The sequence below is a fragment of the Zosterops lateralis genome, assembly GCF_965231275.1.
Source record: "Zosterops lateralis genome assembly, chromosome: 3".
Classification (NCBI taxonomy): domain Eukaryota; kingdom Metazoa; phylum Chordata; class Aves; order Passeriformes; family Zosteropidae; genus Zosterops; species Zosterops lateralis.
This window is the reverse complement of record NC_139764.1, coordinates 110,384,050-110,411,229: the sequence shown is the minus strand read 5'-3', so window position 1 is coordinate 110,411,229 and position 27,180 is coordinate 110,384,050. Positions and strand designations below refer to the sequence as shown.

Genomic DNA, 27,180 nt, shown 5'->3' with positions numbered 1-27,180 from the left:
CTTGAACCTGGGCTTTTCCCCAAGCACAGGGAATTAACACCAAACACTCCTGGACCTGTGTCAGGCAGAGCAGTGGCAGCCTGGCCACCCGTGGGTTGTGGTTCAGGTTTCAGACAGGTCTTTGGTGGCTCCATGCTTCCATCTAGTGACAAAAAAAGCCACTGCTCACCCCTCCTGCTTGGCTCTGCCTCCTCTCTGGTTGCACTGCAGGAGGATTTCTGATATTCTGATGCCGAGCCTGTCCATAGGGCTATTTCAATTTATTTACTCAAAATCTAAACCCCTAAATGAGCAACTCCAAACAAACAACACTAGGGGTGAAGTTTTTGAGCAGAATTGTCCTTTGGCAGGAAAAAAGAAACTTGCACATGTATGCAAACGTGCACTTGCTCATCAAAATGTGCTGATTTCCTCTTTAGTGGGTAATATCTCTAAAAATGGGTATCAGCCTGTGGTGACAGAGTATTTATGTGTTCTACAGCAAGGCCATTCCTCTCCTGATCTGAATTCCAGCCTGGGTTTCTGGTTATTAAGAACAAGTTTTTTCATAGAATCACAGAATTATAGAATGGTTTGGGATGGAAAGGACCTTAAAGCTCCTACAGTTCCACCCCTCTTCCACTATCCCAGGCTCCTCCAAGCCCTGTCCAGCCTGGCCTGGAACACTGCCAGGGATCCAGGGGCAGCCACATCTGGATCTGGGCAACCTGTGCCAGGGCCTCCCCACCCTAACAGAGCAATTTTCTTCCTAATATCCCATCTAACTCTGCCTTCTGGCAGTTTAAACCCCTTCCCTCTTGTATCGTCACTGCAAGCCCTTGTAAAATGTTCATCTTCTTTGTAGGCTCCCTGCAGGTACTGCAGGGTGCAATTAGGTCACCCCAAAACCTTCTCTTTTCAAAGCTGAACTGTCTCAATCATCTCAGTTTTTCTTTCAGGAGAGTTGCTCCATCCCTCCGGTCATCTTGGTGGCCTCCTCTAGACTTGGCCTTTCCCTCTTTCTTTTCACGTTTCAGTTCCTTCATGGGGAGGGCTCCCTGTGCATTGTTTTACTTAATATGTGACTTCCAGCAAAGAATAAACTCCTCATCCCAGCCAAATCCTTCTGACCTGCAAACTTTGGACATTTGGTTGAGTTTTTCATGGATAAAACATTTCCTCAGGATTAGATCACAAAGTGCTGTGGATACTAACACTAATAGTATTTGCTGACTGTGATGTAGAGTTTGAGTGACAGAGAGTGTGGGGAGCAGCACAGAGGGCAGAAAACCCCTGATCAGCCTCACCTGGGACTACTCTCCCCAGCCTGGCTGTGATTCAGGAGCCTGAATTAACCTCATCTGTGGCTCTGTGCTCCCTCCCTGAGCTGTGCTGTAGAAATATAATTTCTCTGCTCTGTAATAATCCCCACTTTGGTCCTGCCTTTTATCTGGGTCATGTGCTCGTGTTGTAGCTGAGCTCCCTGCCCTGTCTCCTCTTGTTCCTGAGGGGGTTTCCTGAAGGGACCTTGCACCTGGTCCATCCCATTATTTGGGGCTCTGAGTGGACTCTGTTACCAGCACCTGTTTCTGTCTGCTGTGTCATCCTTGAACAGCTTTTTATTCAGCAACACTTCTTTGTTTGAGAATTGCCTGAAGTTTACTCTTCCTTCTGAGCACATTTCCAGTGTAATTCCACCAATAAGTAAACTGAGTGCAGATCACTGATGGGGTTAACTCAGAGGGGGTTCCTGTAATCATTGGCTGCGTGTGGCTGAGACACTGGGGCTTGGCCTGAGAATAAACCAAGCACAACTGGTTCCACTGCTGGGCAGGGCTCCAGAGCTCCCCTGAGGGTTGATTGCCCGTGACTTTGTGCCACTGAGGCTGATGAGGAACCTGAGCAAGCCTGTTTCACCTCCCTTTGGGGCTGAGGTGAGAGCCTGAGCACATTCTGCTGCTATTTGGTGTGTGGTAACTCATTAAACCTCAGTTAGGCTGTGGGGTCTGGGAACTTCCTGCAAATTTCAGTGGAAACTTCCATGAAGGTTTCCATACCAGGGCAGGGGCTCAGCAGCCCATTGAGGGACTCCATCAGAATCCATCTGGGCTTCAAACAGAGGAGGGCAGAGGTGGGGATAGAGATGCTGTTCAGTGTCTGAGGGAGGCTGGATTGAATCTTCCCAGCAGCCAAAGCCCTCCAGGGCATGAATAATAACTCTGTGAAAGTCCACTGCCCTCTATTCCACAGGGAAAAAGACCAGCAGGGTTAAAGCCACTTGAGAAGTGATGAGGGATCTAAACACCCTTGGGGCAGAATTCCCAGCAGATGCTGTTGGGAATAACATGGAAAAACTGAATTAATAATATGTAAGGGAGCATTGAAGTCCACTTGCTGTGAAAGCCAGTCCCAGGTTGAATATCAGCATAACAAGAAACAGTTTTGATGTCATGTTGTAGGAGGGGAAAAAAAAGAAGATAAAATGGATTAATGGTCCTCCTATTGGAGGACTTAACCATATACCAATGGGAGAACAATCCCAGGTTATTTTTGGTATGGTTATTAAATTCTTGGAACAAAACAGTTAATAGCAGCAAGTAGCTCAGGTTAATAATTAAGCACCCTCAATGGACAGCTCTGAGCTGTCTGTGAAGGGATTTGAGCCTTTTGGGAAGCTTGTCTGGTGGGTTTCAGCCCTGGGCAGAGTGACTGACACAACCCCAGCCTGAAGCCTGTGGCAGAGCTGGTGCCAAAGGGATGGAGCCCTTGTGCTGGTAATGGAGCCCTTGCGCTTCACTCATCACAGGAATGGAAGAAGAACAAATTGAATAAGGTAAGTAAAGCCAGAAAAAGTCCTAAAAAGAATAATAAAATTAAATTCAAACGATATTTTCTGCAGCTGCTTTGAAATGCAGCATTTACTTGCACCAGGGTGGTGGACTCTGAGCTGTGCACTTTGCCGTGTGTTACTCAAATCTTTATATTCTTAAATTATTAGAAGAGTTCACAGCTGTTGCTCCCATAGGTGTGCAGTGAGAGCAAAGAATACAGATGGGATTTGTTTTAAAGTTACAGGGAAGGTCCTGGAGCCAGACTCTTGTGAATTCCTCATGCAGTGCTCAAGATGAACTTCTGGAGGACATTCCTGCTGAGTGCTGGGCTGATATTCTTGGCAGGTGGGTGATGGAGAGGTGCTGTCTCCAACCACACCTGTAAAATCCAGTGTGGATTGGATACAGACTGTGAGATATGGAGAAGAACCTCTAAAACGTGTTGAAAACTATGGGATATTGACTGTTGGCACATTGGTCATTGTCCACCCTTATTGTTGGTTTTCCATGGCATTGTTTCCATAGCCATAGAGGAGATTTCTGGATCAATTTTCAGTTCTCTCTGTTCTACCTGAGTTCATCTCATACCTATTGTTTTTTGTTCACTTGATGATAAACATGTCACTCTTTGCATGCTGATATTAAGGGTTCATGATGCAAAAGTGTCCAATATTTGGCTTCAGTAATCAATACTGATGTTTGATCAGATTGCATCCAAACACAGCTAAAAAAAGTTGGAAATCTCCTAAAATGTTAATCAGAAAACTGGATATCACTCTAAAATGACTTCTGGAAAATTCTGGTCAGAGGCTGCATAGAAAGAAACCAAATGCTGGTTCATCTCTCAGCTCAAGAGAATGAGGCTAACCCAAAATAAATCCTAAATTATTTTTGGAATTTGGTACCTTTATGGAAGACATGGAATAGCAGGTTATAGGTGACTTCACACCATGAAGCAGGAAGTTTTTGCCACGCCTGTATGTCTTTCCTAAGGACTTCAGAAGGAAATAGCTGCACAGGCCATCCTGGAGCCAGAAAAAGATATATTTTGCAGGCAGTCTTAATTTTGGTAGGGTGTACAGAAGTCAGCAAATACATTTCTCTGAGAGATGAAAGCATAAACTTGAAGTTAATCATCTTTAATTCTTGAGGATGACACGAGCCTCAGGCGGTAGCTTGGTTTACCAAGCCCTGAAGGCATCAACACCTCCCTGAAGGGAGCTGTAAATGGGGGAGAGAGGTGGGAGGAAAAAGGATGGGCAACATTAATTTGAGTGCCTGAGAAGGAGAAATTAAATAAAGGGTGGGATAACAAGAATACAGCTCTCAGACCCCTGTGTCTCATCCTGAATGAAGAGTTTTAGACATTTGCATTTCCCTCCAGCCTGATGGAGCTGGTTTGTTTTTGCAGGGACAGCCTCAGGATCACTCATTGAGCCCCAGGAGGGCAGCATTGCTGGAGGAACATGGATTACCATCACTCTGGATGGTGAGCTTTAAATTCTTATGAAGTATGTGTTGAAATAGAATCATAGAAGGTTGGATTGAAAGGGACCTTTAAAATCATCTTGTTCCACCCCCCCCTGCCATGGGCAGGGACACCTTCCACTATCCCAGGTTGCTCTAAACCCCCTCCAACCTGGCCTTGGACACTTCCAGGATGGAAAAAGAACAGATAATCATCTCCCTTCTCAGGTTTGTGGTTGGAGTGACAAACCCTACCCAATGGAGCCACAGGCTGTGATGCTCATAGCATGAAATCAGCTTGAAATGATCACTTGATAAGATAGTGCTGTAGGTTTATTTCTAAGCAACAGAAGTCAAAATGTTTACTTTATTTTTGCAGATGTAGGCATAGAAATTTCTTCCCTTCTCCTGCCATTTTATTGGAGAAAAAGCTAAAAATCTGCCCCCTTCATATGTCCTGTGATGCTGGAATTTTTAAAACTCTTATGATAAACTTGAGATCTGAGTAAAAATCACAGAAAATTATATGTCATGTTCATTTGGCCCTGAAACCAAGTGTATAAAGCTAGGTCTGATTTTCCACAGTGATGAATATTTATTCATTGGGAAGTGAGTTGGTTTCTGAAGCTGCTGCAAGGTCATTAGCTGGCACAGGCTGCCCAGGGCAGTGGTAGAGTCACCAGGGGGATTTAAAAGATGTGTGGAAGTGCTCTTGGGGATGTGGTTTTTACCCTTCCAATTCTCTCCCCCATCCCCCTGGGGGGAAAGTGAGTGAGTGGCTGTGTGGGGCTGAATTGGCAGCTGGGGTTAAACCACCACAACATGAAATTACACAAATATGGTTTTAAAAAGCTTGATCAAGGGCTCTAAGTGTTATTCCTGGAGAAGATGGGTTGTACCTCCAAAAATGTTTGTTGTGCAGCTGGGAGTGATCTTTTCCTCGCAGAGCTCTCCTGGTTGACTTTCTTGCTTAGGCTCAGCATCCCACCTGCTAGAATCTGTCTCTCCAGGCAGTGCATCCCAGCTGGAGGTGTCCCTGGTGAACCCACACCTGCCCAGGCTGCCGTGTGATGTCTCTCCTCTGTACTTGGACTTGCCCACTATCAGGTGCAGAACAAGGTATGATCCATGGTCACACTGTGGGTGACACCTTTCCCTATGTCAAACAGGATCCTCATTTTCCTTCAGTGCCTGCACAGGCAGCTTGGGAGTTGAGAGAATTCCTACAGCTGCTACTGTGGCCTCACTGAGAACCTCCTAACCTGGGTTGGTTTATTCTTGCTTCAAATTCATGAAGCACAAGGCTACCTTGAGCCATGAGGGTCACAGAGAGGCTTCTTGGACAGTCCAGACTCAGATCTCCAAAGGTTTGTGGACATGGAGCTCTCAGATGCAAAACTCCCAAGAAGATCTTGGAGGAGACTCTACCAGCTTTTGGTGTCCCTATTGTTGGTTTTCCATGGCATTATTTCCATAGCCATAGAGGAGATTTCTGGATTAATTTTTAATTCTGTGTTTTACCTGAGTTCACATCATACCTATTGTTTTTTGTTCACTTGATGATAAACATGTCACTCTTTGCATGCTGACATTAAGGGTTCATGATGCAAAAGTGTCCAATATTTGGCTTCAGTGATCAATACTGATGTTTGATCAGATTGCATCCAAACACAGCTAAAAAAAGTTGCAACTCTCCTAAAATGTTAATCAGAAAACTGGATATCACTCTAAAATGACATCTGGAAAATTCTGGTCAGAGGCTGCATAAAAAGAAACCAAATGCTTCTGTCCAAGGTGATAGAGAGAGATTATGAATAGAGCAGGAAATAAATTTGGTAGCTGGGCAGTTTAACCTGCCTGTTTTCTATCCTGTCATAACTTGAACACAGATGGTTGAACTGGATGATTGGGGTGTCTAAAGAGGACCCTAATGGGACTCTTCCATATTTTGCTGCTGTGATTTGGCTGGGAGTTAATTTTGCTGGGTGCTGTGCTGGGAAGCTGTGTGAATGAAGATGCAGAATTAATTTATGGACGAGGATCAAGTTGCCCAGCAGATCCAGGCAGCCCTGGATCATTTTATTACTAATGAATAACAATTATTTTCTGTTCATGCCTAATGACAATGTTTGTGTTTTGCATTAAAAGTTATTTGGGTAGAGTTTTGATGCAGTCCTGTCACCTTCTGCTCTTAACTGTGATTTCTTGCTGTGCTTCTGCTTTTCTTTTAAAATGTTATTTTAAAGTTTTTGCTTCATATGTGTGAAGTTTGAGCTGCCAGTGTTAAACTCTTTTGCTCTGTGGAAGTCTCAATGGACTTGCTGTGAATGGATACTCTGTAAAGGATTTGACATTTCCTAAACACAGTTTGTATAAAAATAATATAATATTTTCTTCCACCTAGGTCTTCACCCCAGGAGGGTTTGTACTATGTGGAGGTGATCTTTAAAGGACATGTGCTTAACAACCTGACTGAGGTGGAGAAAGAGAACTATTCTTTCAAGGTAATCACCAAGCAAGGGTAGAAGTGAGAATAAAGAACCCAAGGTACTGGAGGGAGTGAAGGTTCATCATAGGAAATGCTTTGAAATGGATGGAATCATGGAATGGTTTGGATTGCAAGGGACCTCTAAGACCATTCAATACCAACCCTAAGCTAAAGAAAGGTGGGGAGAAGCTTTTTGCTAAGGCACATTAGACACAGAACCAGGGGAATGGCTTCAAACTGAAAGAGAATAAGTTTAGATTGGATGTTAGAAATAAACTGTTTAATGTGAGGCCCTGGCACAGGCTGCCCCATCCCTGGAAGTGTTCCAGGCTGGGTTTGACAGGGTTTGGGGCAATCTGGGATGATGGAAGGTGTCCCTGCCCATGGCAGAGGTGTGGAATGAGGCCTTTGAGGTCCCTTCCAACCCAAACCATTCTGGGAACCATGACTGTGCTTTGGGATGGGGCCTGGTGTGTTTGGAAGTCACATCCCACCTCTGTGCTAACTTTGAACAAAACCCCCAGCCTTTTTCAGTAAATTGCACATTAAAGCTGAAGAGCCATTGGGTGGTTCAGCTAGCTTAGAGAGCTGATGAAAAATCACCAGGGGATGCTGTTAATGAGGCACATTCCAGGCTAAATAAACCACAATGTGTCTCTTTGTTTTGGGGCTGGGCCCCAGGAGCTACGGGTATTAAAAATTAATTTTGCCTCCACATTAGATTGGAAAAGCTGCTGCAGGCAACAAAAAGTCTGAGCAGCTCACAAGTGTCACTGTGTCAGCCAGTGGCCCAAATTTCATGCTGCTTTTGGCTTCTTTCTCCATGTCTTCTCCAGCCTGGGGTAGGGTGTAGTCCTGCCTTTGCTCCCCAGAAATGGCCATTGCTGGAGGGAGTTTGTGGCTTCTCACTGATTTTTAACATGAGCAAGAGTAGGAGGGAATGGGCTTAGGAAAAACCCCAACATATGCAATGGTGTATTTGAATTAATGTAACAATTTTTTTTTTTTTTTTATGATATTTATTGGGCTGTGAGCAGCATCTGTAAGTGCCAGTGAGGACATGAGGGGGCTCATAAAGGAGGGGGAGAGGATGAGGATGTCCAAGAAGGATGGGGAAGGGTCTGGAGCACAAATCTAATGAGGGAGCTGTGGGGCTCAGCCTGGAGAGAAGGAGGCTCAGGGGGGACCTTCTCACTCTCCACAACTCCTTGACAGGAGGATGCAGCCAGGTGGGGGTTGTCCTCTTCTCCCAGGTTACAAGATAGAGGATGAGAAAATTGCCTCAGGGGAGGTTTGGATTGGATATTAGGGAAAAATTCTATCCCAAAGGATTTTCAAACACCAGGGAAGTGCTGAAGTCACCAGAACCTGGAGGGACTGAAAAGCCAGGCTGATGTGGCATTTGGGGGATATGTTTTACTGGATTTAGCAGTGTTGGGTTAATGGTTGGACTTGATGATTTCCAAGGTTTTTTTATTCAGAGGTGAAGGTGCTCCTTTCCCCAAAACAATCTGATGTATTGGTGTAAGACAGGCCAAGACAGTCTTTGCTCCACTCCCTTAAGGTACCCAACAAACTTGCCAAGGAGTGGCTGAAGTATTTCACATCTGTGATGATGAAACTGTCCTAAAGGAACAATTCTTCTATTGGGAAGAAAAATGGTGTCACCATTCAAGATAAAATGCAAGTTTTAACTTCAGCTAAAGCATAACTCAGAAATTTGATTGTGTAGTAAACTGTGTCTAAGATATTGGATGGAGCCAGGGTGGGCAATTCAGGCACAAAAAAAAGATGTAAAAATATCAATAATCCAGACTCTGAATAGAGAGGGAACAAAAAGGGAGTAATTCTCTTTACTCCCTTCCCAGAGCAGGACTCTGCTTCAGAGATCAGATGTGGGGTGTGAGTCACTGAAATGCAGCTGCTGGCTGGGCTGTGAGCAATGCACTGTCAGCTGGGGTTGGGCTGCTGCAGAAATTGCTGACATTTCACTGCAAATTTCCCTCTGCAGTTCTCAGCTGAGCAGACACCTGTGGTTTACCAAATTACTCCATCATCTGGCACCCCAGGTATGGGACCTTTCTTTAATCTGTAATGCCATTCAGACCTTTTGCTTATTGGGGTTTTAGCACAGATTTTAAAGTTGCACAAGAAATCATTCACTAATTTTGGTCTGAAAAATTAACTGGGATATGGCAGATTCCCTCCCCCCCCACCCCATTTCTATTATTTCTGTATTTCCAGGTTTCTTTGGGGAAAATTGAAAGTTTGATCCTCAAAGTCAAGATTAGTCAAAAGATTTTGGTCTCTCAAGAATTCAGACAGTCCCATGGGTGATTAGAACACAGAGATGTGCTTTAATCTAAATCAAGCCCTAATTTCCAGGGTTTTTTAGGTGTAGTTCAGCTCTAGATTCTCCTGCCTTTAGGGTGTCAATATGGAGGTTTCTGTGTTTGCTGGATGGATGTTTCACCTCCCAGTGTGAGTGAAGAGCAGGAGAATAATCTGGCCATGGATATGTCAAGGTCCTTCTTTAGACTTCACCCTGTCTGGTGTACAAATAATGTAATTTGGGTTGTGTCATGAGGTTCTACAGCAGAATTGGGTTAGAAAGTGGGATTTAGTTAACAAAAGAATTGAGGAAAAATTGTCACCTCTGTCCAAATACAGATCTGCAAAAATAATTGGAATGAATTTGGGTTTTTTTGGTGGGAAACAAAGACATGTGCTTTTGTAAAAGTGAATTAAGCACAAAATCATCTTGAGCCATGGTAGAAGCTGGGAGTACATTCAGTGCAGGAACCCCTGAAAAATTCATAAAGACCACAAATTCCTTTTGTTCAGCTCAGAAAATCTGCAAACAACTCCTCTGCTTTTAAAAGACTCCCTTCCATTTCCATTTTCTCTTAAACAGGAAATTTAATAAAGATTCATGGGAAGACAATTGCTGGGAGATATGAGACCCTGGACTTCAACGTGGATTATATTGATGGGTAATTATGAACTCTCAGCTCTTTGCTGCAGTCCCTGTAAATTGGCATTTCTTCCATCAGCCTCCTCGACAGCAATAAATTGCAACCAGTTGGCCCAGAATTGCCATTTACTTCCTTTAGTGGTTTATTGCAGCTCATGAGTTGGGCTCCAGCAAACTTTGTTAATCTAATTGCAACTGGTCCATTAAGCTGGTTGGTTTGTTTACTGGCAGCACAGTCAATCACAGCTCAGTGTGAATTGTACTGTAATTGCAGCTGGCTGCTGTAGATTTTATTTTGGCTAGCAAATTAAAATTTAACTAATTAAAATAATGTCAGAGTCGAAAAGTTAAATAAATTTTCCTGTTTCCATTTGCATTTTTTTTTTAAGAAAAAAAAGTCTATTAGTTTGAAGCAGATGCTCTGGTGAGCCAGAAGATTAAAGAGAAGTATTTTGAGACAAAAGGCTTTGTTGTTCACAGTTTTAAACACTCTGTATTTGTTTTCTTGCTCTGAGAGGTTTGATATTTTTTTATGTTGCTTCTGTGGTGACACGCAACGGAGAAAAGCTGGTAGATTAAAAAAACCCCTTATTTTAGGACAGCAGCCCCTTTAAATGCAGTGGATACAAAATGCACATCAACACTGTCCTGCTGTGTGTCATATGTATTTCCATGGATCTATTATCAAATGTTAATTTATGATTTCTGTGCCAATAGCAGTGAAGAACTAATCCCAGGTAAGTATTTTAAAGATAAACTATTAATCCATAGTTACTCTGCTGACAGCTTAAAGGTAATTTCAAAAGCCAGGAAAGGCATACATTCTTGTTAGTTAAATTTTTTAATTGAAGCAGCAGATATTTAACAATGAGATGCTTTTTAATGACTTCTCAAATGGATTGGAAATGTCCCTTGCTAAGTGATTAAACCCCTTGCTGGCATGAAGGAAAGTCCAGTGCAGATTCCTGCCATGCCATCCCTGCATTGTGCACATCAGCATCCTTTGTTTGGTATCAATTATTGTTTTACCTGCCTCTGGTGGAGCCCTGGAACCTTTGATCAGAGGGAAGAAAGGCTGCTCTGTCTGAGTGCAGGCTGGATGTGCCTGCAGTGCTCTGATGCCAGATTACTCATTTACAGCTCAACCTCACCAAAAGGAAATGGCCTCAAAATCCAACATACCAGACAGGTTCCCTTTGTAGCTCCACATGAATAATTTGCCCATTTTTGGTGTGTTAGCAAATAGGTACCAGGTGGGGACTTGGACTTGACCAGAGCAGTTTGTCACTCAGTCATGGTGATTCAGGATTTGGAAAAAAAAAAAGAAAAGGGAGGATTTTGATACTTTCAAGTCTGTTCTGCATCTTTTTCCATGCTCTGTATGAGATGCACTGGTCCAGTGATGCTGAACAAACATTCGGCAGAACTGATTTTTGTTAAACTTCTGTAAAAGGAAAGGTTCTCAATATCAGCCGCCTATATTAATAAAAGCAAGCTCTGTTAGAAAAACCTCATAAAACTGCATTCTGAAACATGGGCCATAGAAAACTGCACTGTGAGAGATGGGTCATCAGAAAGTGTTTGCATTACAGGTTTTAATTACCTGTTTCCTTTAATTGTGTGTTAATTCTCAAGGAATCATCACCAGCCTTTGCTTATTCTGCTGATTACTCTGAATTTATTCCTCCCACCTTCTTCCTCCTCTCTAGTGGAAGTTGTCCCATATTGATCCTTACAGAATATTTAAGTTTTTTATTAGGAGCTTGGATGATTTCTGCTGGAAGCTGTTCGTGTTGTTTTCCCTCAATGAAATAAAGAAATGTCTGAGCTACATCTTAATTGTACTTGCTGTAGTTGATGCTACCTGCTGGTTTGGAAGGTGTGGGTGGGTATTGCCCTCCTGGAGCTCAGCCTTGCCCTCAGGGAGGAGGGACTGGATCATTCAGAGCTGGCATGAGGTGTCTCCAAGAGGACCCTGCTGGACTCTCACAGAGCTGCAGTTCCCACAGTATTTGGGGAATGCACTTTGCAGGTGCAGAGATGAGAGATTAGGGCTTGTCCCATTTCCTAGAAGGTTAATAAATGTTAGATACAAGTTGGGGTAAATTCCTGTCCCTTGGGAAAATATTGGCTGCTGATTTTACCAAGATCAGGTTTTCATCTGCATCACATCGTATCTTTCCTGTTTATTTTTTTTTCCAGGCCAGCTGTTCTTACATCAGAAGGAGATGGATGGATCAGTCTCTGCTCTTTTGCTGACAGGAGAGCTGGAAGCACGTCAGTCCTTGTTTACTTTGGGTTTGTGTTGGCGCAAGGGTTCAGCACAGCTTGTGCACAAAATAAAAAATTTGTGGCTTTTGGAGAAACTCTTCTCCTTTGGTTTAAAATGGAGAGAGACCCTGGGGAGTTGTGGTCTGTGATGGGGTGGGTGAGGGTTACTGGCTTTCTGCAGCTTCAGCCACTTAAATGTAAATGTGAGCTAATGATGGGAATTGTGTCATTCCATGACTCCAGAGGGTTGATGCAGTGCCAGCACATCTGTTTTAATTGCTGCCTCCTCATTCTCACAGTTTAAGAACCTACAAAGGAGCAAAACGCTTTTGTCCTATTCACCCTTCCCCTTGTGCATTTGTCCCTGCTCAGTTATTTATTTCAAGGGGGGGGTTCCAAAGGCCACCAGCTCCTAGAAATAGGTGTAAAGGAGCCAAGCTGGAGCTCTGCTGCTGGGAGACATCCTCCTAAGCTGCTGAACTCTTGATCATTAGTGGGAAGATGGGTTGTTCCTCTCCCATCCCACCTGCTTCACTCCCATTTCTAAATACAAAAAACAATGACTGTCTTGGGTATACAAGCCCACATTTTCTATTGATTAGTTGATTCTACTATATTTTGCTTATTTTTTTTTTTGCTCCCAAGGCTCAGTGAAGCCCTTTGTCTCTCCACAGTTACCCTCTCCAGGTGAAGGATGGACTGGGGACTCTGCAGTGCCGGGTGGAAGGGAACCACATAGGTTGGTGAAAAGGGGTAAAATCCATGGGTTTATGTCACTCCTGCAACTCCAGAGGATGGAGGGAGGAGGGTGTCTGTCTGTCATGAGTTTGAGTTCTGTTCCCAAAGCTGGAATGTGGCTCAGGGCTGAGTCCATAACAGCAGGTTCAGCTCCAGGCTTGCCTGCCTTCAGCACAGCCCTTGCCGTGGTTTGTGTCCTCTGCACAGCCTGGGGGAGCATGAAGGGAAATCAGGATGTGATGTGGACATTGCTGACACTCAATAGTGTGATTTGGGGTCTTTGCTCGTTTTCCTACTTTAATCCTTCTTGTCTGTGATGGACCTTCCCTTTAGTGCTTTATTAGAGGAATAAATTGGGTGTTCCCTTCTATTCAGTTTCTTCAGCAGCAGGGGGGATCCCTTTCATTTTTCTCCACCTCCAAACACTCTGAAGAAGTTTCTAATTTCTTGTGGAGGCTTTGAGCTCCAGCCTTCCTGTTTGGGAAAGATGTTGTGAGTTAAATATGTCAAATAGACTTTCCTTACTGTTGTAAGGAAAGTGTAAGGAGGGGAGAATGAGGCCCAGGGAAGCAGGAAAAGATTTGGTGGGATTTACTTCATACTTCTGCCTTAAAGCATTATCAATTTTCTCTCCCCCAGGGTCCCACAATGTCAGCTTCTCAGTGTTTAACAAAGGAAAGTGAGTAAAAGAATAATTTCTCTCTTCATTGATTTTTCATGGGGATACAGCTGCATTTGAGTCCAGGATGAGTGAATGATGCTTTTCCTGAATCCTGCATTTCATTGCCTAGAAATAAGGTTTTGTTATCTCGAGAAGATGGTTGTCTGACTGAGAAAGAAAAGGGGGAATTTTTCTCCCAAAGCATTTCCACATTGGTGTTTTACACGTTACTTTCAGTGTCCAAAACATAAGAGATCTTATCTTGGACAAGAGGGAATGGCTGAAGGAGAATGGATTCAGATTGGACATTAGGGAGAAATCCTTCCCTATGAGGGTGGGGAGGCCCTGGCACAGGTTGCCCAGAGAAGCTGTGAGTGCCTCTGGATCCCTGGAAGTGTCCAAGGCCAGGTTGGAAAGGGCTTGGAGCAACCTGGGATGGTGGAAAGTGTCCCTGCCCATGGCAGGGGGTGGAACTGGATATTCTTTAACGTCCCTTCCCACTCGACCATTCTGTGATCTGTTAAATCTGGCTGAATTAAATCCTTTCACCTTGCTTTTAACTATTCATCCAAATGGGAAAGAATTTAACCATAAAAGGAGGTGAAAACTGTTTCTGACTGTGTCAAAACACACTTTACAATGTGCTAGTACTTCTAATAAAGTGTTTCAGCCATGTAATGGGCTCCATGAATCAATGCCTCAATGTGCTGGTGAAAGGAGTTGTTGGATCTTGCAGGAATGTTCCACTGTTCCTCTGGAGAGTGAGAATTCAGCCCTGCCAAATGAAGGTCTGCTTTTTATTCACACAGCCCAGGATCTCTCAGGCATTTTCTCTTTTGCAGGTCAGCAGTACACAAAGGTGCTTGGCTCATCAGTGCCAAACAAGAGCTTTTCCTGTATCAGACTCATCCAGGTATTCATTGACCCACCTCACTGCTGCTGTCTTCCATCAGTCCCAGTGTGATCTAAGGAAAAAAAAAAACCAAAACCTCTCACTGCAGCTTTCCCCAGGGATGTAATCCTGTTCTGTCCTCAGTTTGGTGTTCTACTCCCCTGGTATGGGGCTTGACTAAGCAAAAAAAGCTGCAGATCAAAAATTACAAGATGACCAGATTTATGTGTGCTGTTCCTTGTCCTGTCAGATCAGTTACAGAGTCCAGGTGCTGCTCATAGAGAAACTTTTCCCCCTTGAATCATTCTGTGTTTGGTGAGGCTGACATTTTGAAAATGCAGGATGAGAGCTCCCATCCTGGTTAAACGGAGGAGATGATGTTCAGCTACTCCAAGAACTGAATTCTGGATAAGGGGTGAATGGCAGGGTGCTGCAACATTAGTTAAAAAATTACTTAAGATACATTAAAAATAACCTGCATGTGATGTTTCAAGATGAATTGTAGACAACACTTTGTTAAGAAGGGTAATTTTATGTATTTATTTACAATTTAAAGCAGAGTAAAATTAAATAACCATGCATGAAGTTGACAGTGGGCAAAGCATGAGCAGAAAGGTCTGCTAGATCAGTCCAGTAGACAGTACTGTGCCAGTCAGTGGTCAATACTGTAAAATGAAATACAAGATGAATTAAAAAAAAAAAAAAAGATGCAGGTATAGACCAAAATCCCTCATCTTTTTCTTATTAGTCTTTTTTTTTTTTTTTTTTTTTTTTTTTTTCAGAGGTATATATGTAGAACTGGGTGGTTAAGCTCCAATATGAGTAAAAAGTGGGTAATTGTCACTAAAAAGAAAAGATAATTTTCCTGCAGAATGGCACACCTGTAACAGATAAAATCCTGAAAGGATCTCATGGTCATGATGTAGACACGAATATTCAGCTCCCTCCATTTGTCTCTGAAGTCTGAGGGATGATTGGAAAGAGTGGTAACATTTAAACCTAACACCTAAATTGAGACATGAGTCAGAGAAGGTCAACAGGATTAAAACAGTTTTAATTCTGCTTTTTTTTTATTTTCCCCCAGAGATCCTCAGTAGCACAGAATAGAGCAGTTTGCAATGTGAGCATGACAGATGCAGCCACTGCTAAATAACAGCCCAAGCATTGCAGTGTTCCCTCTATCATGTAGCCAAATTATCCACACTATTCATTCCTGGTGTCATCCCAGGGGCTGCCAAAAACCAGGGATCAGTGAGAAGCTGGTTTCATTCACTGGATGGAAGCAGTGAAAGACTTTTCCAGAAATGGGGTTGGGGTTAACCTCTGCAAGGCTCGTGCTCAGATCCCCTTCTTCCTTCCCCTGCAGAGATATTCTCTGTGATCCCAGCTGGAGGGAGCCTGGCAGGGGGCACTGACCTCACTGTCACTGGGAATTTCTTTGAGGAGCCAGTGCAGGTCACTGCTGCAGGTAAGAGCGGAAACACATGAGTTTTATTTTTTTAAATACAGTTTTGACCCTGACTGCAAAATCCCAAGAGTTATTCAGAGATACCAATGTGGGAATTATAGGGCCAACCTCCAGGAAGGTGCAGTTATTCTGATGGTGGGCATGGACTGTTTGCTGGTAGTACCAGCCCAGGCTTGTGGTGAAATGCTGATCCATTTTGGGAACAGGAGGAGGGGATTCTGCCTCTCTGCTCAGACTCCACCCAGAGTACCACATCCACTGATACAAATAAACACCTGGCCAGAGTGTTATGAGCCCAGTGAAAATGTATCAAACCTTTGAGGGTCCAGCCCTTGCAGATTAGCTCAAAATAATTAGAAAGACTGCTCTGTTGGTGTGTTTTGCAAAAGTAAAAGGTTTAATAAATGAAAAATAATAAATGTTACAGAAACAAAAGAGAAAGTTGAACACAGGTGTTAGAGAAGCCCCTGACATCCTGCTAAGACACCCTAAAAAGCTCTCGAGTTCCTTTGTGCCTTTTCTTAAATACTTAATATTTTAGGTGAGCTGTTTGGCACTTTGCCCAGTAATATTTGCAACTGGCTTTGAAATACACTTCTAAAACCCAATCAGTTCTACTGTGTTGGCACTGAGCCCATACAAATTAAAAGGTCAGAGAACTTTCTAGTTTGGTTTCCTTATATGTTTAGGTAAGCTGAAACTTTTTCTCTTATATAGAAACACTTGCTTGGTGTGAGAAATGCATCCCTACAATTCAGGGTCAGGATGAATTTCCTGACCAGCACAGGAAAATCGTGGACCTGTTGGAATGAATCCAGAGGAGGGACACAAGTATTACTAGAGGAATGGAACACCTATACTATAAGGAAAGGTTGAAAGGGATTGGGCTGTTCAGACTGGAGAAAATAGAGCTCCAAGGAGACCTTGAGGCACTTTCCAGTACCTAAAGGAGCTCCAACAGAGCAACCTGGTCTAGTAGAAGGTGACCCTGTCCATAGAAAGGTGCTTGGAGCTACATGTTTGTAAGGTTCCTTCCTATCCAAACCATTCCATGACCCTGAGATGTGTTTATGCTGCAGCTCAGCTGTGTTTCCAAGTCTCCCACAGCACATTTGTCTCCTTTCCCTGCTGGCAGGTGTTCCATGTAAAGTCAAGCACGTTTCTCCCCGGGAAATCAGATGCACCACGGAGCCTGTTGGTGAGGGCAGGAGACTTGGTGGCCCCCAGCCAGGTGAGGTGTTCCTCAAGCTCCAGATAAACAAACATACACAGAAATTCAGGGCAGAAACCCTTTGGGGATGAATGCAGTCAAGAAACAGGGCTTTCCAAAACACTGTCTTGCTTCAACATCAAGTCACTTTCTTTTGGGGGGGGGTAGGGAAGGGGGCTACAAATAATCCAAGGGCTGGAGCATCTCTGCTATGAGGAAAGATTTATGAGAGAGCTGAGGTTATCCAGCCTGGAGAAAAGAAGCCCCAGGGAGACCTGAGAGCCCCTTTACAATGCCTAAAGGGGCCTTCCAGAAACAAGGAGATAAACTTTTATTAGGGACTTTTATTAGCAATAGGACAGAGGGTGGTGGCTTTAAATTAAAGGGGAGTTTATTTAAATTATTTCTAATGAAGGATTTTTTTTTTTTTTTTTTTTTTTTTTTTTTACAATGAGGGGGGTGAGGCCATGGCACAGTTTGCCCTGGAAACATTCAAGGCCAGTTTGGGTTCAGCTCTGAGCAACCTGCTCTGGTTGGAGATGTCCCTGCTCATGGTGGGAGGTTGGACTGGATAAACTTGAATGGTCCCTTCCAAACCATTCTGTGATTCTGTAGCCAGAAAAGCCCAAGGTGGAGAGCTCAGCCCACCACATGCAGACAGGAGATGGTGGGAGGAAGGTCAGGCTGGTGAGCATGGCTCTGCAAAATGCGGGGAAAAAGGTGTGGATAATATTTAGAGGAAGGATGGCTGAACTGGAGTTACTGCAGAGGCTTCTGGGGACATTCCTGGAGTGGAGCATTGCAATAGGAGACTTTAGTGCACAAAATGAGGCTTCACTTTGACTGTGGGTCATTTCAGTGTCTTTTTCTGCAAGAGCAGACACATGAGCAGGTTGGATGTTCTTCTCTCTTCAGAGTTTTGTTATTTCTGGTGGAGGATTTCAAGGTAAAACAAATTCCCTGTGGTGAGATCTGTGTTCTGCCTTAGACTGCAAAACACCCCACAAACAGAACCAATTTATTATTAAAATTTTCTCTCTGGCCTGCCTCCTACAGCACTGATTCCAGCATGTGCTCTGGGATTTCTGCTGGCTGCTGCTGAGAATACTTTTGTTTTAACTTTCTAGGAAACAGAGGGCTTCTCTTTGAAGTCTGGGATGATGCCTCTGATCTGACAGAAGCAGGTCCTGGATACAGATGGCAGTTTGTACCTAATGCCAGCTCCCCAGTAAGGTTTCTGTCTGGGGCAAAGAAGTCCTTCAGGTACTCAGTGATCTTAAAAAGAGACAGAGCCATGGCAATCACCTTTAGCAGTGTAAGGTGTAGCAAAAAACCACCTGACAGCTCTTTATAGCAGAGCCTCACTGCATAGCTCCTGTAAATCAAAGCAAACCCTTTGCTCCGAGGTCCTTTTGAAGCTTAAAATATGCAGTGAAGTGCTTTATTTTTCCCCCCTTTTGCCTTCCCTCAGTATTTCTGCTCTACCTGGCCTAGATATGCTGAAATATCAGATAAAATAATTGCTCTGGAAGTAGAAGGAGCTCCAGTTTGAGGTTATTTTGGGCTGGAGCTCTGGCCAGATGTGGAGGGGCAGGTTGTCAGCTGATGTTGGCAGCAAAAGTGGAGTTAATACAAATACATAAATTCCTGAATGGTGTTGGTTCCCATTGCATCTTCAGATATGACTTTGAAAAACTGCAATGTACATGAATTCTTACATTTTTCTACCACTTCTCTGTTTTTCTTGTTTGATTCTGAGTGTGGTTTTGGCTTTTTCCTGCATGTTCAGGGTTAAGACTTTGTTTGAGAAGAAATGCACTGAAGTGGCCACCAAAAAAATCATACTTAGTTTCATGGGGCTGTTTTTTCTTTCCTTTTTGAAACTTTTATAAAGCAAAATTGACATTTAATGTGAAATTGGGTCATTTTGAGGTTACTTCAGCTTTAGAATAGCAAGGTTTGTTTTGTTAAAATGGTTTAAAGAGGTTTTCTTCTTACTCAGTGTACATGTGAGGTGGGGTGTGGGGATGGGTTGTTGTTTTGTGTTGTTTTTTTGCTGTAACTTTTTGTACATTATGGATGTTCTATTTTTGCTCAGCTCCAGACTCCGTGGATTTTTTGTGGCTCCTCAGACCAACAATTACACCTTCTGGATTCAGGCAGATGGTCAGGCATCTCTCTACTTAAGTTTGTCCCAAGATCCAAACCAGAAGGTATTGTTCTTGGTAGAGAAAGAGGAGAGGAAATGAAAATGAAAAATGAGGATGAAAAGGGTTTTAATTAAGGTGATAACAAGTGGGAAATTCCCCAGTGTGGATTAGTTTACTGTCTCTTATGAATCTATTGCAAAGTCAAATCTGTGTGATTATTTTTCATGTTTTACATCAGCCCTGTTCATTATATAGCTTATAAAAAAATCACTTTTGCAACCTGAGTAATTGATTGTCTTTTCCTGAGGATTTTTTTTTGATAGCTCAGCACATTTCTGTCTGAACTGAAGCCATCCATGAACAGCTATTTTTTGGGAGCTGTTGTTAGTCCTACCATATGCCACAGGAATTATCTTCTTTAGGGTATTGAACCTTAAACCAAAGTTCTTTGAAATTGTGGCTTTTCCCTATATAATAGGAAGGAATTTGTGAATCATCAACCCACGGCTATCGGTTATAAACACAAATATATTGTTTGGTTTTTTTTATTTTTGGAGCTCTGGCATTGGACTAAATGGAGAAATGTCAGTAATTGGTTTAAGAGCTTCAAACTGAAAGAAAGTAGGTTTATATTGGATATTAGGAAGAATTTCTTCCCTGTGGGGGTGGTGAGGCCCTGGCATAGGTTTCTCAGAGAAGCTGTGGCTGCCCCTGGATCCCTGGAAGTGTCCAAGGGCAGGCTGGATGGGACTTGGAGCAACCTGGGATAGCTGGAAGATGTCTCTGCCCATGGCAGGGATTGGAATGAAATGGTTTTTGATGTCCCTTCCAGCCCAAACCATTCTGTGATTCTGTGATTTGGTTGTTCTGCATACAGGAGAGAATTGCTTCTCTCCCTGCTGGCAATTCAGAGTGGTCTGAGAACTGGGTGAAGAACTGGAGCGAACTTTGGCAGCCAAAATCCCAGAAATTTGAACTAACTGCTGGTTCGAGGTACTACCTGGAGGCACTGCATCATGCAGAGACACCCAGCAGGGGGATGAGAGTTGGAGTCCAGATCCACAACACTTGGCTGAACCCCCGTGTGGTGAACAGCTACTACACTGAGAGGCATGAAATTCGGGCTCGTGCCTTGCACCTCCCAGAAGTGCAGGTCAGTGCTGCCTGCAACTGCCTGGTGGGTGCTAGATGTGAAAAAAAAATATGTGTTTCCACCTTGTTTTTAACCTCCTGAGACAGCTGATTAGAAGAGCATCATGAGCTGAAGTTGTCTGTGGTTTTTACATATGTTAGTGGGTGTGTGTAAATGCTCTAGGAATGAAGGGAGTTTTTTTCCTAATGGTTAAACTCCTGCAGGTCAGGAGCTTTAAGGACCATTTGCAGCTGCACAAGTCATTTATCCCTTGTTCTGTTAATGTAAGAATTTTGTTCCTTGTAGAACAAGGGTAGTTTGGGAGTAGCTGAAATGACTCTTGGAAGGGATCCCTGGTTCACAGAGGCTTAAAAAGGCAAAGTCCTGGCTGTAAAATCCTCCTAGGTGGAAGGTGCCAGGTTTGAAGTGTGTGTGTCTCATGCATTTTGCATCTATTTTCAATTCTTGATTTGCTTCTCTTTTTTACCAGATGTTGACTGTGTCTGGTACAGGTTATTTCAGCATCTCCTGGAACAGCATGCTGAGAATGATCCCCACAAATGCTACAGCTCACCAGGTAGGTGCCATTCAACACAGACACAAGGTCCTCTGCTGGAGTGGAATTGGTGCAGTTCTGGTGCTTGACAGAAGTTAAGATTTGTCTCAGAAGCTGAGATAAAGTTTATGTGATATAGAGGTGATTTTTAAGTTATTTATTTATTTTTGTTTTAACTGAGAATGTCTTACAGAAGGAATTTTTTTTTTATTTTTTCTTGAGTGTTGACTCCCAGCTGTATTCTCAGCTTATCACAACATCCACATAATTTAGAGTTTCATTGATCTAGATCCTTGGACTCCTTCTCTAAGGCCAGATGTGTGTTGTATGGTTCTGGCTTCTTCTACATCCCATGTTCTCTTGATGTGGCAATTTGTCAACATTAAAGTGACCCTGAGTGATGGCTCCAGACTGAGGGTGTCTCACACCCCTGAAAGCTGTCAGACATGAAAGTTTACACTCTGTTGAGATAAATTTTCTTATATTATTCTTTAACATTTTTATTCTTTTAATATTTGGCTACCTGCTTGATCAGAGCTGCTGTGCCACTGATCCCTGGATAATGAAAAATTAAATGATGATGAATGTGTTGAAGTCTTTGTTGAAATGATTGTAACTGTCTGCTCTTCACTTTCTTATTTTCTTTTAAAGGTGCAAGCAGCAATAGAAGAACTCCTTTCAGTAGGATGTGAAACTGAGCCAACTTCTGCTAAAATCCTTTTTCACTGTGGTTTTGAGACAGAAGGTAGGGAACTTCTTTAAATAAGCAGTATTTATTGTGAGAATTGATCTTCTTTTGTGACATAAAAGTTCTTTAAACTTTTACTGGTAGTAAACTTGCACTTTTAATGGGTATAAGTACATATTCACATTTATCATCTATTTGCTGTGTGTATGCATTAAAAACAACATGATCAATATAATAATCATAGTGGTAGAATATCCAGAGTTGGAAGAGACCCACAAGGATCATCAAATCCAATTCCTGGGCTTGTACAGGACAACCCCAGGAATGTGTGCCTGAAAGTGTTGTACAAACACTTCTTGAACTCTGGTAGGAGAATTCTTAGAGAAGGACTGTTTGAAAATTTCTGGATACCCACTGCTATTTTCCTTAATCTTGACTCTACTGGTGTCTACAGAATCTCTTCAAAACTTTTTTTTTTTTTTTTTTTTTTTTTGTCAGATTTGAAGAACATCATCACCACAGGACACATTGTCAGTGGAACAGAGCCTTTCTGTGGCAGGTTCAGCATCCTCAGACCAAGCCAGCTGGTGAAAACTTCCCCCTCAACACTACCAAGATATGACCTCAGTAAATACACACATGTGAGTTGTGAGTGGATGCTCTTAATGAGCAGCTTGCACTGGGCACTGGATGCTCAGAGCCTCAAAAGCAACATAAAGTCATTTAAAGTCATTTGGTCAATTTATAGTTCCCCCAAATCTACCAGGCATTGTGTCTTAGCACAGAGCAGAGCATCTTTTATTTGGTTTGAGAGTGGTTTTGAATCTCTGAGATGTAGATTTTGTTTAACACACCTGGCTGTTAACTGCTCCTGAGGATACAATACTTGCTGTGGGAAAGGAAAAAAGTGGGATGGTGTTGGAGAAAGGTGGAAGGAATGAGAGCAATCATTCCTTGACAAAAGGAAAAAAAAATCCTTTATTGTTTGGTGGTCCATTATTGACCACTTTTCTGCTCATCTTCTCCTACTTTTGACAGGAATGAACCCAAAACTTCAGGGAAACCCCAGGGGTCAGCTTGATGCTGTGTTGTGGCACACCTGGGTACCAAAACTGCATTCTACAGCTCTTATTCCCTCTCCAGCTCTCTTGGAGCCCCTTCAGGCAATGGAAGAGGCTTTAAGGTCTCCCCAGAGTCTTCTCTTCTCCAGGCCAAATAACTCAGTGTTAAACTAGAACTGAAATAGAATATCTTCCTTTATCTTCCCTGTACATTATATATAAATCAACTGTGTTTTGATTTGTGAAAATCTTTCCCCCATTTTTGCAGGTGTGTTTTGCACATAAAGGCCCAATGAGCGACATCCTTCATCTCTCAGTGTCCTACAGCAATGTCTCTTCATGGCCAGTGAGGAGGAACCTCACCTGCCAATGGGACTTCAATGAAACTGACTCTAAAAGGTATCCAGACAATTACAATTACCAGAAATTACATTTTCCATAGTAAGAAGGTGCAGCAGGAAAACTGAGGGAAGTTCTTATTTATACAGGAATAATTTGTCAGTTGGGGGAATCTGACAAAAGCTCTGTCCCTACAGAGACATTGCTGGAATGTGTTTCAATGCTTTTTGGAGGATGTAATGAGTAAATTTCTGTGTTCCTTGTTATGTGCACTATAACACCTCAGCGACATGTGGACATACTTGAAGATTTTTGAGAACAGGAATTCCCCAATTTCTTTCCCAGTCAATTTTCTGCAGTAAGAGAGAGAATTGCTTGACTTTTTTACTCCACCCTTTGAAAGCTTTGAAAATTGGTGTAGCCTTTGATATATATTTTTTTTAATTCACTTAAAATTCCATGAGTAGAAAACATTTGGTAGCAGACATAAAGCTTAGGGTAGGCAGACTTAAAAAAAATCAGGAGTGTCTGAAGAACTTGAAGAGAGCTGAGGGGTTGAATTCTGGATTGACCCTCACTGAAGTCAATGATGCTGCTGTGATATTTTGCCAAAAATAAAGCAAGTGTAGTCACTCCCATATCCCACTCCAGTGAATCAGAGGGGGAAAACATAAGCAGAGATCTAAATCCTCATTTCTCACTCTGGGGAACCCAACAAGGACATGGTGAGTAATCAAAAGCCTGATATTACCTGGAATCTTCACAGTCACCTCAAATTTTTTTTTTTTTAATTTTTTTTTTTTTTTTTTTTTTTTTTGTCTCAACCTTGGTGTCTTCCAGCTGGACATTTACCTGTACCAACCTGTGGAAGAGGTGTGTGAATCTCTCTGTGCTTCTCCAGGACCTCCCAGCCAATTCCCCAGTATTTGTGCATCAGATAGACTTGCAGAGCCCTGTGCTGCAAAAAGAAACACCTGGATCATTTTATCTTGATGAGCTCATCATTGCTGACAGAGCTGTGATTGGTAAAGGCATTTCTTTTGGCTTTTTTTTCCCCCTGGAATATTCTTTTATATTTACAGCAATAAAGCTGGATGAAACGTTTTCAAAAGGAAATTTCACAACAGGCACAAAAAATTACTGTTTTTTCTTCAACTTGTATCTATTTTTTTTTTTTTTTTTTTTTTTTTTTTTTTTTTTTTTTTTTTTGTGACAGCAGTAGAGAAAGAATTGCCAAAACATCAATAGTCCTGGTTTATTTGAAAATGTGGTTCTTCAAATGTAACAAACTGTGGTGAAATCACCCTGGAAATCCCTGGAAAGGTTCAAAAATATGTAGATGTGGCACCTGGGGAGAGGGGTTAGTGGTGGACTGGGCAGTGCTGCAGAATAGTTGGACTCTCAAGCTTAGAGGCCTTTTCCAACCTGAATGATTCTATGAAATATATGAAATATAACTTAAACAAAAAAACTCAAACAAACAAACAAACACTCCCCCCCCCAAAAAAAAACCCCAAAAAAACAAACCACAAAAAAACCCCACCAAAACCAAAACAACAACCAAAGAAACCAACCTAAAACAACCCAACCAGGTGTTTCCAGATATGAAATGACAATACCCTGGGCATGGTCACCTCTGCTCTCCTTGCCCTAATGAATCTTTATGTTTTTTCTTTCAGTTTCTCAGAGAGACCCCAAACCCCTCTGGCCTGAGGGGAAGATAATTGAAGAAGTGTCTGTGGTGGGGTCTTCTCCCACCTACAACGTGTCCTGGAGGGTGTCTGGATGTGGTTCCAGCCTGCCCCTTCTCTCTCCAAGGTAGGGACAGTGAGCAGCTCATCTCAATACTCTGTAACAGCTCTTACAGTTCCCCCAGTGTATCTGGAGCTGGTTGTCAGCTGAACTCAGAAAACAGGAGGTGCTCAGGAAGTTTAAGATAATTTGGGATGTCAGATATCTGTGGGTCACCAGGGTGTGATGTGGGATTGGAAGGAAATCCAAGCCCTTCTGGAGCAGTGTATGAAGATCATCCAGAGATGTCTCCAGAACACTGTTAATGACACCAGTTCCACACATTGGGCACTGGGAGTCCACCTTGGGTGTTCTTGTTTTTGCTGAGATGAGGTTTCTGTTCCTCCCAACAATGGCAGAGGAATCACAGCCCTGGGCCAGAGACTGTAACAATAAAGGTTCGTACTGGCAGAAAATAAGTCCTGTAAAAGTTGGATTGCATCCAGCTGAGTCAAATGTAGTATCTTAATGTAAACCACCAAGGGTAAGGGCAGGAATGTTACCATTCCCCAAACAGGGGAATGTTTGTGGTGGTTGAGATGTGTAACCACAGGTGTAGCTAATAGGAAGTCCTGTGTGGAGCCTGAACACTGACATTGGAATGCTGCAAATAGCACTGATGGCTGTATTTTTTCAATAAATTTAGAAAAAAAAAAAAAAAAAAAAAAAATAAAAAAAAAAAAAAAGTGGGGGGGGAATGCCATAAGCATCACTATGGAGCTGAGGAAAATGCTCAGGAGAGGAAGATTTAAGAAGGTCCACCTGTTTAGCTAATTAAAAAAAAAAAAAAAAAAAAAAAAAAAAAAAAAAAAAAAAAAAAAAAGGATGAAGAGGTGATTGGACCACAGTACCTCTCACCAGGATAAAATAAGGTGTTTGGCACAGGTGGGCTTTTCCATCTCACAGAGTTTCAGAGAAAAGCAGGAATCAGCACAAGCTTTAAAAATAGGTGGGCTGAGCACTGTCTTTGGACATCTTCAAAATAAAGCTGTCTCTTTCTCTTCTTTGAACACGGGCTGTGATTTAATCCAATACAACTCCTACTCCTGTCAGAACAGGAATATTGGCTAAAATTTTGTCCCAGCTGCACAATGATGCTTTTCGGTTTTGTTTTGTGGAAATTTGCTCTGCAGAAGCCACTTGTTATCCAGACACTTAACACACGGTGGCATCGTTGTACCACAGAGAGGCTCCTTCTCCTTTGAAACACGAGAATTGTAGTGGCGAAGGAGAAAAGGCATTTCAACTATTAGAAATTGGACTTTGGGCAAGCTTGAATTGCTCCAATACAGATGTGATGTCTGGGGGCATGGTTTAATGATGGACATGGTAATGCTGGGTTAATGATTGGGCTCAATCTTAGGGGTCTTTTCCAGCCTAAATGATTGTACAATATGAAATCTCTCTGTAATTCAGGGGACTTGAGATTTTCATGGGCTTGAGGAGATTACAGTGTGAAGCAGGAGATATTTTTGCTTTGCTGTTGCAGTTGCTGTCCAGGCTGCACTGAGCTGGTTCTTTAGAAACCCCAGTACTGGGGGTAGCACTCCCTGGTGCTTGATGGTGTATAAATTATCTCCTTTATCATAAATTTAAAAAGGTCATTTTCCATGATTTTCTGCTGTGTGTGTTGCCTGCATAATTCACAGAATCGCTAGGTTGGAAGAGACCTTTAAGATCCTTGAGTCCAACCCATGCCCTAACACCTCAACTAAACCATGGCACTGAGTGCCACATCCAATAATTTTTTAAACACATCCAGGGATGATGACTCCATCACTTCCCTGGGCAGACCATTCCAAGACTATCACTCTTTCCTTAAAAAACTTTTTCCTAATATCCAACTTATATTTCCCTTGGTGCAGCTTAAGACTCTGTCCTCTCATTCTATCAGTTGATGGTTGGAAGAAGAAGCCTACCCCAACCTGACTACAACCACCTTTCAGGAGGTTGTAGAGAGTGATAAGAAGTTAGAAGTTGGCAATATCCATTTTTGTTTGAGCTCTGGACATCTCCCCCTTAAATCCTTCTGGAGTGTTGTTCCCACTGAGGTGTCCCTCAGCTTTTGGGTGATGTGGGGGTGTCAGGAGTGTTCTGGTGCCTTCCTGTGACCCCCTCTCTGTCTCACAGAGGTGCAGTGCTTGGGGAAGGCTCTGAGGAATATGGACACCTGTCTGTTTCCACGGAGGATGTGAGAGTCAGTCTCAGCATCCAGAGGCTGCAGAAGTCATCCCCACCTCTAGGGGGAACCTTCCAGATCCGCTTGGGCAACACGGTGATACCAGGTAAGGGAAGATGCAGGTCAAGGCCTAGATTTTCTGAGCAGGAAGCCAAGGGAAGAATTTATTGCCAGAGAAATTTCAGCTGCACCATCCCTGGGTGTGCTTGTAGACCAGGTTGGTTGTTATTAAATAGTGGGGATGATCTTCAGATTAGATATAAAGAAGATTTTTTTTTGTGATGAGGCTGGGGAAACAGTGACAG

The 27,180-nt window shown here is 42.8% G+C and overlaps 1 protein-coding gene across 7 annotated transcripts in view; it reads left to right on the top strand.

The window, feature by feature from the left end:
* The first annotated feature begins 2,057 nt into the window (after nt 1-2,057).
* Nucleotides 2,058-27,180, top strand: part of PKHD1 (PKHD1 ciliary IPT domain containing fibrocystin/polyductin) — a 237,303-nt gene continuing 212,180 nt past the window's right edge. For 5 of the 7 annotated variants that reach the window (XR_014589511.1, XM_083856784.1, XM_083856782.1 and 2 more), the window contains exons 1-23: nt 2,058-2,812; nt 3,005-3,155; nt 4,222-4,299; nt 5,252-5,396; nt 6,682-6,781; nt 8,777-8,834; nt 9,680-9,758; nt 11,942-12,016; nt 12,685-12,749; nt 13,388-13,427; nt 14,252-14,322; nt 15,668-15,769; nt 16,905-17,000; nt 18,107-18,242; nt 19,078-19,192; nt 20,007-20,282; nt 20,752-20,838; nt 21,469-21,562; nt 22,004-22,146; nt 22,835-22,965; nt 23,746-23,930; nt 24,585-24,723; nt 26,827-26,981. Coding sequence is in view for 6 of the 7 variants with exons in the window: in XM_083856784.1 (XP_083712910.1) it covers nt 3,104-3,155; nt 4,222-4,299; nt 5,252-5,396; nt 6,682-6,781; nt 8,777-8,834; nt 9,680-9,758; nt 11,942-12,016; nt 12,685-12,749; nt 13,388-13,427; nt 14,252-14,322; nt 15,668-15,769; nt 16,905-17,000; nt 18,107-18,242; nt 19,078-19,192; nt 20,007-20,282; nt 20,752-20,838; nt 21,469-21,562; nt 22,004-22,146; nt 22,835-22,965; nt 23,746-23,930; nt 24,585-24,723; nt 26,827-26,981 (2,422 nt within the window). In the remaining variant the exon portion in view is untranslated. The remainder of the gene's footprint in view (nt 2,813-3,004; nt 3,156-4,221; nt 4,300-5,251; nt 5,397-6,681; nt 6,782-8,776; nt 8,835-9,679; nt 9,759-11,941; nt 12,017-12,684; nt 12,750-13,387; nt 13,428-14,251; nt 14,323-15,667; nt 15,770-16,904; nt 17,001-18,106; nt 18,243-19,077; nt 19,193-20,006; nt 20,283-20,751; nt 20,839-21,468; nt 21,563-22,003; nt 22,147-22,834; nt 22,966-23,745; nt 23,931-24,584; nt 24,724-26,826; nt 26,982-27,180) is intronic. The other 2 variants (XM_083856783.1, XM_083856786.1) reach the window with 2 other exon arrangements.